The sequence below is a fragment of the Dreissena polymorpha genome, chromosome 7, assembly GCF_020536995.1.
Source record: "Dreissena polymorpha isolate Duluth1 chromosome 7, UMN_Dpol_1.0, whole genome shotgun sequence".
Lineage (NCBI taxonomy): Eukaryota > Metazoa > Mollusca > Bivalvia > Myida > Dreissenidae > Dreissena > Dreissena polymorpha.
Genome location: NC_068361.1, coordinates 61199781 through 61217649, shown reverse-complemented (window position 1 = coordinate 61217649; position 17869 = coordinate 61199781). Strand labels below are relative to the sequence as shown.

The window sequence follows — 17869 nt, the reverse complement described above, 5'->3', positions numbered from 1 at the left end:
ATAAAATGTCAAGGTAAAATAGTTGTCAACAATTTTCTGACAAGGTCACAGTGTACATGTCAATGAAATGTCAAATCCCCAACGAATAATACTAAGCAAGTGAAGCTTTCAGCACGATTGAAAATTAACTACCCGTTAATTTAATAGCTGTGCGATTTGAATGCTGGTCACCACCTCCAGACAAACAACACCTCTGAAATAAACTTGTTGGCCACTGAAAAGTACTGTAATAACACAAAACCAATCAAATATACCCTTATGTAAGGTTTTCAATATGATGGCAATATTACGAAGTATTTAAGAATAGTAAAGTTGCTTCAAATAGTTAACTAAATAGACTTGTTAGTTAAAGAAACCATCACCAAGGAATATGTTTTAAAATTGCTAAGGTATCATGCAATTGTGACACTTTCCCAATCAATTGTTTAATAATATACTTTTTTCCCCAGGATATTAAAAAAATTGCAGTTAAAAACAAAAGTTTCAAAACAACAACAAATTATTTACAGCATATGGACCACAATGGATTATTTACAATTAAATAAAGAAATTCAACTGCAATTTAATAAATAATGGCCTTCCACTATTGGTACTCACAAATACAAATGTGTTTTTCTCAATCACACGGTAATGTCAATGTCACACGCTCCAGTCACTTTGCAGGCACTGATGTTCTACTCGCTCCTAAAGATCGCTCGTCGCTCCCAACAAATAATCGCTCGTTGCTCCCAATGATTGCTCAGAATGCCACCTGGATTGCTCCACTGCACACGCCAACTGCTCCGACCACTGGCTACCGAATAAGCTGTACGTCCTCCATACAACCAAAGATTTTCCACAATCTTTAACAATCATCAATACTCATTTATTTTTTTATTTTTAAATTAATGTTCAGTTCTTAAATGAGAGAAATCTAAAATATAACCACGTTGGGCGCCATTTGTGGCTTGCAATTGTGTTCCTTATATTATAAAAATGAATATATACAGACAACACACAAGCTGGGTTCATTACATGTCCATTTAATTTAGTTTTCCCTCAACACTATAACTTTTAATGATTACATAATTGTAATACAATCTCTGGAAATAAATATGATAAACAGCTTATTTAAAGCGTCTCAGAGAAATCACAAAGGCGTCGCAAAGTTGTCAAAGCCCTGAAATAACAATAACAATATTCTACAATAATATAAATTGATACAGACTTACAATAACATTTAAGTATGTTATCATAAATAAATACTATGTTATTCATAATATCTACTAGTCGTCAATATAAGGTCTCGCTATATTGTAGCACAATACCACGAAAACTAACAATAGATCGACAACTTACAATAGATCGAACTAGCATTACATTTCCAATGCTAATCATCAAAATAATAAAAGATACAAATCTGAACTTGATAAAAAATACATCCAATAACATGACATACCAATTGTGGATTGGCCTCCTATGACAGCTTATGACCCCAGTCTTGAATGCAGATGATGCCCAGTGCTGTGACTGCAATATTAGCTCATATGTGCAAGCATACAGAAAAGAAAGTGATCTTTGTTATGACTGTTAAATACAAAGAATTATGCTGCCATCATAAACAATACCAAGGTCAATGAAAACAACCATATTTAACTGATAAATACAATACCGACAAAAGCACTATTCAATGGCCATCTAGACTAGCATATTACTAATAAATTTACATAGTTAAAATACAACATACCTTTATAGAAAACAGAATAAAAGTGAAGAACAACTGCTTCAACCAATATGGATGACTGCTTTCCCGCAAATCGTGCTGAATGATACGCTTGCTTATATACCCTCATTATAATCTATTAGGGGTTACACCCAACTAGTTAAAGTTAAACCGGTTACATCTATAAATAAATATATTTGAACTGGACGGCGATTTTTCTGCCAAAGTTATTTAACCGTTGCGAAGGATGCGCTTTAGCTCGGCAACCTAAACCTAAGACTGACCTATATGTATGAAAATGAGTCGCGCTTTGCGAAAGGCTGCTTATTGCATGTGCTCAAGTTACCGCCTCGGATTAGCCTGTCCGCACAGGCTAATCAGGGACAAAACTTTCCGCGTTTATTGATTTGTTCGTAGAAAAGAAGTCTCTTCTAAACGACAATATATAGAGAATAACAGGTTACTGTCCCATCGTTATGTAATATATCAGGCGAGGCTTAGAATAATATAACGGCGAGGCTTGCCGAGCGGTTATTTTATTCGCGCCGAGCCTGATATATTACAAAACGATGGGACAGTAACCTGTTTTTCTGTTTATCATACCATATTTTCCTAAAAATCTGCAAAACAATCCATTTTTTTATATTTAAAATGTAAGGATCGCCGCTGCTGATCCGGCTTTTACACGTTGACATACATGTAGCAACGGCGTTCGAAAAGATCACACGAATAATCGCTTATTTTAACATCGTATAAAGAAAAAAAGTTTTTTGCACTACGAACAGGAGTGCAATTAATTATTAACGTCTTGAATTGGAGATCAGGAATGGATTGCTGCGACAAATTTAATCGAAGAACACATTTCACCGAATAGTTTGGAGAGGCCATTTTGGAGATGTGTATTGAAATTGAGATGTTGATGACCGTGTCAATATTGACATTTATAAGCGTGTTAAATCGTTTGTTTAAATAGTTGAGGATTAGCATACAGTTATCATTTGTCTTGACTTTCTGTGCAATACTTGCGAGTGCAATGACTATATCGGTATTTAAGACTTATTGTACCATTGATGATGTCATTTAACTTTTGTAGTGCGGGCTGTGATGTTTTTAAAAAAATAAACGTTTTTGTGATTTATGACTAGAATATGTACGTTCTTGGTATCAAATTGTTTGTTTTGTTGAACCAGATTCATGTTCATAGAAATTGTTGACTTTATTGCAAATCCCACGTAGCTCCAAACATTGACTGATATAAGAACTTCCTGTTGACCATGATATACAAAAATATTTCAGGCAACGTTATATCAGGCAGATATCAATGCGGTGGTATGATACATTTTTTACTCGTCCCTGATTAGCCTGTACAGATCTGCAACGATACTTTACGTACGTGCATTTAAGCCCCATTTCCACAGTGCGCGGCTTCAATATTGAAATGCCGTTACGATGAAAATATCTTCAACCACGCTGGGGTTTGACGAGGCAGTTTCCTTAGCATAATTTGAGGACCAAAATAAAAACGTCATTATTTTTTTTTGTTCCGGAAACAATTACAAGGGATATACACGAAAATGGCACTTAACAATTGTTTTGGTATCTTTATCTCATAGAAAACTTGAATTAAAAAGGCCGAGTATAAATACCGTAAACAATACGTGAATGCATTACATGTCTGCATAGATAAATAACATATGATAAACATTTGCGAACACGCTATGTTCCAGATTTAAAAAGCAAGCACAATGTAATTCATTACAAAAATATGACGACAGCGAAACCGAATTATTTAGCCACTAAGTGTTTATTGTTTTACATCACATTGTATGCAATTTACTTCCTCATCGAAACCATTTAAGAGAAAAAAAACTAAACAAAAATCCAAAAAGGAAACAGCAACGCAAAGTTCAGGTTGAACATAATTTAAAACTAATCCTTCCTCGACCAGCGACCAGGTTTATATGGATAATGAAGGAAAATAAATGTGTTGGATTATTCAAAAAATCGTTGGGGGAGCCTTTTGTTGTAAAAGTAGCTCAGTCAATTCAAGTAAATCGTTGATTGCTTAAATGCATGATATTGAAAACTGTAGAAACGATCAGCGTTGAAAACACACATAAGTTAAACAAGTTTAATAACTTTTGATAAGTTCATCAACATTCAGTCATTTGGATAATTTAGCATTTAAAAGGAAAATATTTTTACCGTATTAAACAATACATAGTACGCCATAATAATTATAGACTCAATAGTAATGAATGACGTCCTTTGTTTTGGTATGATTACGTTTCTTAAACGCCTCGGGGTAGTAAATGAAGTAAATTATTCTCGTTGTTATATATATGGTATCATATTTGTTTTTAAAGGTTATTAAGAAGAGAAAGTACGGTATTGATATAGCGCAAATAATGCAAGGGTTTCTTGTAGAGGGTTTAGTGCGAAAAGGTACACGTTTCTCGTTTTGGGATTATATATGAGTTGCAAATCTACTAATTTGCAATTCGAGGTGTGCGTTTGACGGGCATTACATCTCGAGAAGAAGAAAGAAAAGACAATAAACCGCTCTTCTGCACATTAATGAATATGTGTGTTAAAACAAGAAAAGTATTGATGCAAAGCGTCAAAGGGCGTCGGGAATTTCTGTGTAAACTGCACTCAATGAAGTTACATGGAACGATTTTTTTTCTACTGTAAATATCGGCCGATTATTTTAAACAAAATAGAAAACGATACTGGTATAACCATTATCTATCCTTTATTATTATCCTTTTTTGTACTGGCATCCGTGTGCAGTTTTCATTAATGGAACAGAACTGTGTAGGTTTTATAAAATCTGCTTCATCTAGAAAGCGTTATTTCATATTTTTCTCAACTTCAATGAGAGATGATTCTGAACTTATTCTTACGTTGCTCTAGGGGTTGAGTACTCATTGATATGAAAACACTGTAAAAGTTTTAATGTGTTAACGAACCCCCCCCCCTACCCTCTCACACATATATTTCATGGGCATAATAAAAACAACAAATGGTTGCAATAAAACAGCATATTTATTTAAACTAAAATGTCTACATCAAAACAAAAAGTTAACATACAACACAAATAAAATAATTTGATTCTACTGGGGCTCGAACCTTGGGCCTCTCACATGTGAAGCGAGCGTATAACCACTACACTACGGAACCGCTTGAAAAATCACCTTCTAATTAAGATATTAATAAGCTATAAATAGTCGGTTTAAATGTAAACCCGGCAGTTTAAACGCTGGATAGTGAGCGGGGTTAAATGTTCATACCAAAGGGTCCATACCACTGGCAAGATACGGGTCAGGCCTGCGGCCTTCGAAATGTGGTTCTTAAAAAAACCTGTTGGAGGACTTGATAGTAATGAGACTGGGGTGCTGTGATGGTGCTCCTCATTGAAAAGCGGCTGCTTCCTTTATCAAGACTCATTATTAAAATTAATAATACGTGTCGCGCTTCGCGCTCTATAGCGTCTTTATTAGTAACTAGGTGGTTGCAAGGATAGTGGAACAAAGAAGTTTTGTTTTTATACAAAACCAGAAAGTTTAACCGGTTTGCGTATTTGCCCAGTCCCTGTGATCTTTATACAAAGCGGGCTTTTACTGTGATGATTGCTTCTCTTTGTATAAAGATCACCATGGACAACCATATGGAACAATTTGGTGGCTGACTAACTCGTTGCCACGAGTTAGCTAAGTCGGGATCTCGAGCTAACTAAAATTCTCTCCTATTTTGTTTAATGCACAATTCCTTTACTTCATTATCTGCACCACACTTTTTGTAATAGCACTCCTCTTTTATTTAGTTGTATACACCCTATGTTTATATCTCATGGCCTCGACTTAGTAACTCGTGACAACGACATGGCTAACTTAGTAAATCCTGGCCACGAGATAAAAAAAAAGGAGTGCAATTTAAACAAAAAGAGGAGTGGATATCACCTATATGCCAAAGTAAACTTTAATTGTATTTTTAGTCCAGTTTTTTAGTTCATGTGAAATAGGATCCTAACAAAAACCGAGTCTTTTACGATGGAGGTCAATAAATGAATTTTTACTCCGATCACAAGCAGTAAAGTGTTCTTGATTATTTCGAAGTTTGTCATTACATGCTTTATATTGATAAATGTAAACATTGGATTTGATTTAAAAAGCTTCAGTAAAAATCGAGAAAAACGAGATATGTGTTTGTCAGAAACACTATGTCCCCTACTTTGCCGAGTTGATTTTTTTATCATTTGGCAGGTAGAGATAATTATCTCCCTTTAAAGCGTATTACTTCCCTTGGATTTGTTTTATTTTTACCTTTGACCTTGAAGGAATATCTTGACCTTGACCTTTCACCACTCAAAATGTGCAGCGCCATGAGATACACATGCATGCCAAATATGAAGTTGCTATCTTCAATATAGCAAAAGTTATGGCACAATGTTAAAATTGGAGCAAACACACAAACAACAGACAGGGAAAAAACAATATGTCCCCCACTATAGTGGTTAGGGACATACAAATAAAAAAAACGAATAAAAAAGTAATCCTCAACAGGGCTCAAACCACTGACCCCTGGATTTCTGGAGTAAAAAGTCTACTATTTAGACCACTCCAGTCTCGGCCATCCGTGCTCACACAATGCGGGATGTATTTTATACTTTATATAAGCAATCCTTGTAGTTTCACAAAATATAGCGTCAACAACAAAATTTTCCAAATTATTCAATCGTTTCGCGTTTGGATGTCCGCCTAATAGAAATTGTTCAAAGTGTTATCATTTTTGTTGTGTTATGTACTCACTGTCTATCATCACCACCGGAAATAGATGACCAGCGAAGCGAAAGTAAACATCACGTAAGGGGTAGTGCTCGTGAAAAGAATAGGTTGTACCATTTTTATCGCGAACGTTTTCCAAAAACTGTGTGTCAAATTAATAGTTGACATATTAAACTTCTATCGTAAGCAGTTTGAGTCCTTTATTAGTACATTCGAGTGTTGAAATAGATCAATCATTAGCTACCTGGTACCGAAAGTTAAGTTTATTGGGACATCTTTTTTCCTTTTGTCCGAGGAAAGTACACTAATTTTGACGAATTTTTCAATTGTGTGGAAAAAGAATTATAAAACTATCGGTTTTTGCAAGCTATTCCCAAAAAATCTAGTTAGTATGCAAATGTTTGGATAAAATATAAACTTCGTTCTGTACGGCGAATAGAACCTGATGTGTACGGCGTATAGCAAAATAAAATTAAATTGTGTACGGCGAATAGTTTTGAGTTTGTAAGGGAAAATAAATGAAAATTTCGCAAATACGTGACCATTTTGGTATAAAACAGATAAATACAATTATATTCTTTACGATGAGACCGTTTATGGCAAAAGAAAACGTCTGATGCAGCGTTTATATTTAACAAGAGATGTATTCGTCAGAAAAACAATGCCCACTACTGCGCCTAAAATGAAAAGATAGCGATCTGTAAGATTAATAAAAAAATCTGACTTAACTTCTGTAACTTGAAACAAAAAACCGAGGGAGCACAAACACCGTATAGCCGCAAGGGCTTATTCATTTAAAAGAAATATAAATATAAACAGGCTTACTGGGTGAAAATATCTGCTACTCCTTCACGAAAAACACGACAACAATGCCATCTTGAAAGTTTAGTTCCAACTAACCTCACTTAAACCCGGTAAGCTCCCGTATACGCATGCCCCCCTGTGAATGCCATTATTTATTTGAACAACTGACATGTTTCCGTGTCGAGTTGTCGTTTTCTTTTCGCTTCTATTATGATCTAATGGCAACCATAACAGTATGTGTAGCATTATTCGATTGAACAAAGACGCCAACACATCGATAAAGTACCCATTAATGTTTGTTTTGCTCCTTGAATTTTAACACAAACGCTTTCCAAATCCAGTAAATAATATAATCAACAAGATAACAGCGACGGCCTGACGGCCCCATCAACCAAATATCTGGCCACAATGCCCGGCTGTGTGCGTGGTACTGACTTACTTTCTAATACAAAAAGTGACTGTGTACAGATTTAACAGTAGACCTTAGTATGAAAAATCAGGAAAGATGCGTAACTTAGACAGGAAACGTTAGGATATTAAACTAAGGAGTGTATTTTTATAAATGACATATAAGCCTGGGGGATTGTCTTTTTAATGTAACTATGAGAATAATTGTCTGGATACATATATTAATTAATTGACCATAAGACCACACCGTTAAATCTTTGTTGTTGTTTTTTTTTTCAACATAAAGCCAAACCATGAACTTGTTATTTTTTTAAATAACGACTCCGCTATTTTTGTAAATAACGACTCCGCTATGACGACGTCCACTCTGCATCATATTATAACCATTCGTAAACCGATAATACTTTTGAGTTGAACAACTGAGACTACGAATTAATAAGAATATAAATGAGTTATTTAGTTATTTGTTTCGCTATCACATACACATTACGTTAGAATTACAATAACAATAATTTTATAACAATATATTCCTGACTGAAATGAAATTAATCAATTGAACATAACAGTAGGTAAAGAAGATAAGCGCATACTACAATTATCACTTAAAATGGGTATGCACGATTTTTTGAAAAAGTTAAAAAGAACATGTGTCGAAAAATGCGAAATAAGCCAGATATTTAATTCTGAAATCGAAAATGTATGTACAGTCGAATTCGCCAGTATGTATTTCATGCATGTACGCTGTGAATCTAAATTTCGTTTTACGGATCATTTTCATTTCCTGCAACGACATCTATTCATAAGACACACGAACACCACCTCCGATCCTCATAAAAAAACGAATGCTTCGGTTATTGTACGAAAATATATACGAAATATCTTCGTCACAATCGGCTCGGGGCGCTAATTTGTCTTTAAAGCCCTGTTTATGGAACAAATAAGGGCTTATATAATAGGTCAATATGCGTCAAAACAGTTTATCCTGCGATCGATTCACATTTAGTGTTGTGCAATGCCGCATATACAAAAACAAATGCATGAATGCAACGCATAAAGTTTTTATGCTTCAGTATACGGTGCATAAATGCTTAAATGGTTATATGCGACGAACAATGTTTCTTAAACACATAGAGTACTTAAATACATCATTTTTTATACGCAAGTACTGCCAATGACAGGGAATAAGTCTACTGTGAGAAATAATTATTATAATTAAGGTGATGACGATGATGATGACGATGATGATGACGATAATGATGACGATGACGATGATGATGATGATGGTGTTGATGATGATATGATGATGATAATGATGATGATGATGATAATGATGATGATGGTGATGACGATGATGATAATGATGATGATGATGATGATGCTGCTGCTGCTGCTGCTGCTGATGATGATGATGCTGATGCTGATGCTGCTGCTGATGATGATGATGATTATTATGATGATGATGATGATGATAATGATGAGGATGATGATGATGAGGAGGAGGAGGAGGAGGAGGAGGAGGATGATGATGATGAGGAGGAGGAGGAGGAGAAGGAGGAGGAGGAGGATGTTGACGATGACGATGATGTTGACGATGACGATGACGATGATGATGATGAGGAGGAATAGGAGGACGACGACGACGAAGACGACGACGAAGAAGACGACGACGACACAAAAGATACAACACAAGCAACTCAAATTTCAGTTTTTTTCGTTTTAAAAAGAATTTGGACTGACTTAGATTTATCTCATCGCGTTTTCTGACTTGATTTGTTATCACATTTTCGCTAAGATACGTATGCAAGAAGAAGTCTTCATGCTAATATATAATCAAAGTTTAATCACTCAATTGGGTGTTTGTGATAACACGTGAGATACAATCATGCACGCATTAATCAGAACTTTTAACTGTTTTGCTGGATATAAATGTGCCTATGTGTAGGTAACGTGTTTATTTTACATTTTCTTATGCGCTTTTATTGTCGTAAGTACCACAATCCTAACTCAACATCATCAAAACGTTAGTTTTATCTTAAATAGTTTTGATTACAAGATTATTCTTAGCATAATATTAAACTGCCATGAAATCTTCCACGGTAGTTGTGATATATCGATTGTTCATGTTCTTCTCAGCTCAAACCGTACTGTGAATGTGTACTTACGTGTTGAAAGTAGTGTCCTGTATTTTATAGGCATTCGCTATTTACCTCAAATAAAAAAAGACTTGCAGGTTTAAAAATTCATTCCTTTCTTTACCATGTTTTATGCAGTAGTAATACTCCTGTATAATGGGAAAAATATTTTGTTTATACACACACGCATGGCTCGATTTTTTAAATATTAATTCGCTTCTACCATATTATATACTGTGTACTGTGATACAAAAACATGTAATGTATTGGATGTCTGAATCTGTTCATTTGACAGCATAAACATGCTGAATAATACTGTGTTTATATAAACATTAAAATTTCCCCCAGCGATATGTTAATAAAAGATTTTTTAAAGTCTTGGACACACACCTTTTTTTAAGTTCAGTCGATCAAATGCTTCCCAAAGTATTATATGACCTGGGTCAACACATTTTCGTATTAAGACTTATCAATGGCAATCTATCAACGTTTGAGTAATAATCAATTCTTTTCCTTCAGCGATTTTCCAACCCATGTTTAATTTTCGCACCGATAAGGCAACACATACTTGAATAAGAAGTTTGACGAACAGTGTATGTGTATTTTTGTATCGTCGTATGGAGGAAAAATAGAATTTGAAAGTATTTGTATGTCGAGTAAAAAAAACTGAGAGGAATACCGTCGTTTTTCTTTTTTTAAAGATGAATATTTGTTTTACACAGGCGCACGTCATAGGGGAAGTTATGAAACCAGGGTCAATGAAGCTATTTAATATTTTATATCAATGCTACATTAAGTTAATGTTAAAAAGAAATCTTATTTCGTAGACGTACTTAACGATTAATAGTTATGTGAAACACAAACAATGCGGCAGTATTTTTAAAACTTAATTATAAGTATTTTGTCGTTGCCAGGTTTTACACCTGGAACATGATAATGTTTACAGAGACACACTATGGAAGTTTTTTCCACCCTCGATCTTGTATAATATGAATTTCAAAGGCAAAATTTCACGTTTCACCGAAACAATAACGTGACAAAGTTACAACAAAGGGTGAACTTTTTTCAATACCTATGGTAAAACAATACCATTAAATAGTATTGACGTTTTAGATTTAGCACAGTGCAGACCAGATAACAGCAGCCTTTATAGTACCAATTAAGTATTGCTTAAAATATCGCAATGCTTGAAGACTGTATGATTCCGAAAAAGAACAGCGTATGTCTGGTTAGTAAGACATCTATATAGGCCTAGTCATAAATAACAACTACAGACGTTAACCTGATAAACGAGTTGTTAGCAATGTATTTCTGTCAATATAAAAGTTATTTCGTTCATACATGTACACAAGCAATTACATTTATTATAAACGAATCTCCCAGGAGAAATGGCTCACCTCGTTCACAATTGTCTCCTAAGGGAACATGTGCACAGCAACAAATATGAACTAAAAAAAAACTTGATCACTGTTTTCAAACACAGTGTTAAACTCTTAGAGTAACTATTCTCCAATAAGGCTCCTGTTATTGATATTGCTTTTTATGCGTTTCGTGTAACTAATAACATAATTTTATCCACATTTCTGTTAATTTGAAAATGTAATGTTCACATTAAAATTGTATACTGCAAGCTTAAGGAAGCTAGCAATCGCACGCACAGTTATGCATAACACTGTATGAATCAAAATAATTGAACCGGTGCCTGCGGTTGTATTTTAAACTAACCTGTCAAAACGATGATTTTCTGCCAGAAAATAAATGCCTTATCCGATTGTAGTGCTTTCTTTAGTTTAGAAAGGCATTTCATTAAACGCATAAACCCCCTTACGGCTGCACAGATAAAGGGCAGCTTGCAGTGGCCAGGGCAATACTATCAAGGCTTCATCACAAAGGTTAGTGTCGTGTTAATGGATTGTGTAATCTAAAATCATTTCTAACAAAACGTGTGCGTATATATGCATGTTACTTATATAATATTTTTTTAAATACTACAATTGGAAGATTTGGACAAGATAATTGATTAATATCCGCGGTTTTAAAAGACAGATATGATGCAATAGGTTCGAAGCATGTTTAAAATACTACACAGAAATATACAAACCGGAAACCATTTTAATACAGTTCGTCGATATTTACTATTATGCATGTTTATTAAAATTTAAAAAGTGTGATATATTGCAATGTGATATATTTATACAGTTTTTCCTGGCCTGTGTATGTGTTACAACATGTTTAATAAGTGTTGTTTAATAATATGGTATTCTTTATAAGCAAAATGACGCAAAACTGTATATAATTCTTTGACGTTGAGGTCCGATGAAGTCGACGTCATGTTTTGCAAATATTAACAAACCTGACAGACAATAACAAGGATGGACACAGCGAGTGTTTATTTTTAGTATATCCGTTAAATGTACATATTATATAGGCTAGGTGAAACAATCGAAATTATTTCTGTTAACAGCGTTTATGGAGGGGGGGGGGGACTGTACCTTTTGACGCACACTCGTTGTATAGTATGTGCATTGAAATCACCATATATATATATACGCACGTATTTGTTGGTAAACATCGGTTTCCCGATCGTTCAAATTATAGCGTAACCATCAAAACTTTTTCTGCAGTACCCATCCCACCTCTTGTAGTCCTAGGTTAAATCTCCGAATGATAATGGGGCATGTACAGAAGTGTAAGCCTAAGTGTGTAGCAGTCTGAACACGATTGTAGGCACCATTTTCGTTTTCTAAACAGTTCGGCTGCGTTAATGTATAACATGATGATAATACAACTAATATACTTGTAAATAACTTTTAGACGGCATGATGTTAATGAAGCACAGCAACCTATCTAAGCGAGGTAAGTGGGTTCGGCTGCAATAATAAAGGTATGATATGTGTTGCGTTGCTTACTTTTTGAAATAAATCTTTTTCTTTTTATATTTAAACTTTTACACCAAACTACTAACATTGCCTCTTCTGGTACGATCACTTAAATACACACATGACAACAGCTAAACCCCCAAACAAATTATGACAATATTTTTTTTTACTACACACACAAACACGCGCACGTACACGCGCGCACACACACACACACACAACAAATTATGCGTAATTATTTCATAATAGAGCAAGACAAATATGTGGAAACAGCGACGTATACTTAAAAATGCACGCTGCTCTTATGTATGCCTCCAACCGTCTCAATATATTGAATTTATGGAAGTAAAGGATTACAGTTGAAGCCCGTTCAATTCAGATTCGGGCTGGGGAGAATCAGATATAAACTTCGAACAACATCTGCAGATTTCAAAATAAAAACCTATAAGTTTTATATCAGCTTACATTGGAAGCACTGCTAACATTTATAATATAATAAAGTTTGTCTTTTAAACGTTCACATAAATGTATATTTAAAAAAAGAGTACATTTTTGTTTTCAGACACACACGTGTATAAACACATACTGAACTTTGTCATGGTGCGTACCGTCAAGATAAAAGAGATAACATAAACACATGATCAAGTGCTATCATAAGATATCTATCCTGCTGGTGCAGGTCAAACATCACTTGTTTATATCTGATTACACGCGTTGTGCATTTAAATTTGACATGCGCCGAATGTTATGTTCCGTACATAATCTATGACAAAACTTTGACACTTGACCTTCATGGGTGAGATTGACCTGTGTTAAGGCGCTACGTACGTAACCATGGAAAGGATAAATTCTATGTGCACCCATGACTGATTATGATAAATATGTTGTCATTTATATTATCATACGTATCAACACGTAAATGAAAACATGCCAGAATTTATATAAACTATTGCAGCATTCTTGGGTGTATACCGCATTTCGGTTTTGAAAACCTTAGTTTGGATGATACCAAAGCGCGGTACTTCAATAAGTAATAACACCGCATATACACATCGAAGCTAAGACGTGGGCGTGTATTCAAAGTTTAATTGATCCGCAACGCCTACAGGACGTTTAAATCAACCATAGATGTCTACAACTACGACATAACTATTCTGTTTTAAGCAAAGCGATAACTACCAATTCATGATGTGATTATTTTTAGCAGGTAATGTGGGGTTCAAAAAACCAACTGAGCACATTAAGGTCATATTTCAATTACAGATTCACGTTGTCTGATGAACTGTATCGTCATTATTGTCACGTTGGTGCCGATTGCGACATCAGGTAATGTCTTTATTTAGTTAATGTATTGCATGGATGACTTGAACTAGTTTGCATTATTTGCATTAAAATAAATATAAATAATCATGTCAATCCAAATGCGATTGTTAAACATAGCTATTTTTAGCGTGTCTCGCGTTGACCGCACCAACGCCTCAGTATGTTAAGTCAGGACACGGTACTAGTGGTTTAGCTATTTGAGGTATTATCTCTTGTAAGGCATTGAAAGTTTCTCAATAATCAACGTTACGTTATCTCTAAATGGAAATGTATGCTATCAGATTTAACTTGAATGATGGATCGAAGTTGATAATAGCATCGATTGTTTTGCACTTTGCCGATTGTAGTAAAATGATTGCCTGTTTGGCAGTAACAATTTTGCAATCCATGTGTGGATATTTGTTCAACGGCATTCTTGTAAAGTTAAAATACCATTTTATGATTCTTGATAGTTTCTTGAATTCCATGGGCACATCTGTGGGGTGTTGTTTTTGCAACCGCTCACCAGATAAAAAAGATCAAAAACTGAAACATTTCATTGCATTGTTTATTGTGTAAATCATTGTCAGAATAATAATCGTAAAAGTAATCATCGTCGGACTGATAATCTATTATCAAGCTTTCTATCATGTTTGATAAGTCAATTACTTCTGGGTTAATTTGTACATTTATGTATCTACGAGGATACAAATTTAGATCAACGTGTTTGGTCTGCTTGTGCAGTGCCAAATGATTTAGTTGTTTCGTCAATAACGCTTGTTTGATACGTGTTAACGCATGATTTAATCTCTCTGGACTTTTAAAGCTTAAATCTTCAGAGCACCATGTATGTTCCTGGGTAAAAGACAGACACATATTGAGTTTTATGATGGCATGACAATGTATCACATTTTGAGCACATTTTTCCTCCATCGTAGGTCAATACAACATTATACCTTAGCAAAGGTGCCAAAGCATGTGTGAAAATCTCATATATGCGGATTCCAAAAAACCTCTTAAGAAGTACTTTTTAAACGCAATTGCCAATGTAATTAATTGAATGTGTGTTTCGTATGAATATAACACAATTTTCGAGTACTTTCTGTGATCAATGTTTGGAATAAATTTATCACACTTGAGGGTTATCTAGATTTTGTTAAATCATGAAGCAATTATTACACTTTTTTTTTAATCAGTAAGGGTTCAAAAATGGACTCAAACTAGTTCTAAACATATTTATTCCATTTAACAAGGCAAATGCATATGCTCGGGAACAAATGCAACACAAACGACACTATACATGAATAAAGCCAGAGTAATCACCTCGAAAAGGTTAAGCTGAAGACATTCGGATATTAATCATTACGTGCACCGTCACATGGTGATACTGAGATTACCATGTGAAGACTAAAACAATTTTATCACACGTGTATACCATACCGTAAAAGTGGTATAAAAATTAACCTGTTTTGAAAATCAAATAAGCATCGTTCCGTAGGTAATGAATGTATTCCACGATGTTTAAATCATCTTTTTTCAAGTGGATTATATTGTGAATTATCAGTGTTACGTTGATATTAATAATTTTGGTTGTGAAAAAGTGTATGTACAAAAGATTACGAACATCTTAATTTAACTTTTGAACAATGGTGTAAACAAGTCATTTTCTATCAAAACAGCTAGCACAAAATGTATAGCAATTCTTTACATACACGGAACAAAGTTTGTTTAATAATTTATTTTCTAGGTCAGAGCGTTGTAGCATCATTCACGCATCCGTCTTCCGGAGAACAATGGGATTGCTATGAGAACATCACTGCATCTTCTAGCATATGCACTGCATGCACTGTGGCTTTATCTGACTCTTTCGGCTATAACGTTACAATCCTTTGGCAAAATCCACCAAATCCCCCATTTCAACTAGAGGCGAACGGTATACAGTGGATATTGAAGACTCCTGCGTTTAAGATAATAGACCGAGAAACAACATCCAATTTTACATTTAGGTTCAAGTAGGTAACTGTCTTTTATGTTTTTGGGTTAAATGGAGTTGTATATACTTTTTGTTGTTGGCACAAGAATGGAAGTAAACCAGTGATTCCTAGCATCTATATTGATTGCAGAGATGTTTTTAAGCTGTTGAATGAACATTTGTTTTCAATAAAAGTATGATCTTTTTTGTGCAAAATACTCTTATAAAATAAATATTTGTATAATTGTTTTAATGTTTTTCACAATGAAAATGAAAAGTAGCGTGTGATGCTGTTTTGAGTGCAAACTATCAAATTTTAATTGAAAACATAGCTTTATTTTGTCGACTTAAATTGAAATGCATCGGTCAAAAGTAATATATAATAAATAAATAAAGAATAATAAAATATTAGCAGCATTTAGGGGGTTAATTTTAACAAGAACTTATAAAACTATACTATTATTACTTTTGTATTTAACGTCGTTTCTTATAGACCGAATCATCCATTTATTCAATGTGTGTTATTTTATACACATACCATCGCATTTGCAAATCACAGTGCCACAAAAGGTGTGTCAGCAATTCAGAGCGAAGTGTTGACGGTCGTAATAAAAGACATAAACGACAACTACCCTAAGTTTACAAACGATGCCTACGAACTAACTATATATAACTCTTTGGCTGAAGGTAGGTAATTTTTGCTTTGTAAATGTGTGCGCTTGAAACCTTGTGCTGCTCGTTTGGTCGTTGTAAATGAATAACGCTGATGTGATCGTTTGAAGATACTATTTATTAATAGTAATTGACGCGGTGATTTCAGATAGCCAGTAATACTATACGTTCACTCGTCCTTGTTTTGACGAATGTTAAGGTTGTCCAATTAGAAACAGAGGACTATGTTTGCTGTACGTAGTTTTCTTTCACATACACTTCGTATGTTTATGTTTTATAGTTAATATAAGCGTGATAATAGTTTAAATGTAAATAATACATACACGAACGTTATTCGTATACGCCTGGTATTTATGATCATATCGGCTCCAGGTCGAGTTTGTGCATCAGGAATAACCCAATAATGCGACAATCATTTAACAAAATTGCGTCCACACTCAGTCTTCGCCAACTGTTTGAAACAACGGAAACCGCGTCAGAATTGTTATCATGAACAAAATCCAAAGTCTTACTTAAACTTTTTTCACAGAAATTACGTAACACGAGGTACGTCATAAATTGCATTATCAATTGATTGAAAATTAAGTACGCCTAGGGAAAAGCTGTTTTTTATATTATTTTTATTGAAGGAACAAAGTAGGATGATATATTTTATAAATTATACGATAAGGCAGAGCTGGGCTGTATGATCGCGCTCGGACCGTTATATCTTTAGCAAGCCAATTATAGACGCCCAGCCCATATCTGTCTTATGTTATCGTCTAAGTAAAAAGAAATATCCAACTGTTATCATTAAAACTGCTTATGTGTCCAATACAATTATATTTTTAGGCACCTCATTGTAAATCATTTTCATACCAAAATACAATATATTTTTATAAGTATACCTTACGTGACTTGTCCATGTTAGATGTCCATATCCTCATCCATGCATAATGCTAACGTACCTTGCCGTCGGAACGCATTATATCCTGAATATTTATCTAACTTGTTAATATATTCTGTGCGTGGGCCTTAAAATAGTAATACGAGTTTTACGAAAATCCGTCCATGCGTAAAATCGGTAGCTGCTTATTAAATGTAAATAATATTAATGCTGCAGATCGCTTGATTTCATATGCAATCTGTACGTTCGGCTTGTTTGTTATTTGTTATTTCATTCTAATAAAAGAACAATCGTTAACATATCTCGCTGTATAGTTATTTTTTCT

At 34.4% G+C, this 17869-nt stretch overlaps 1 protein-coding gene across 1 annotated transcript in view; it reads left to right on the top strand.

Moving 5' to 3' along the window:
- Positions 1–731: 731 nt before the first annotated feature.
- Positions 732–17869, top strand: part of LOC127839758 (neurogenic locus protein delta-like) — a 30151-nt gene continuing 13013 nt past the window's right edge. The window contains exon 1 of the mRNA XM_052368144.1: positions 732–807. Coding sequence (XP_052224104.1) covers positions 732–807 — 76 coding nt within the window. The remainder of the gene's footprint in view (positions 808–17869) is intronic.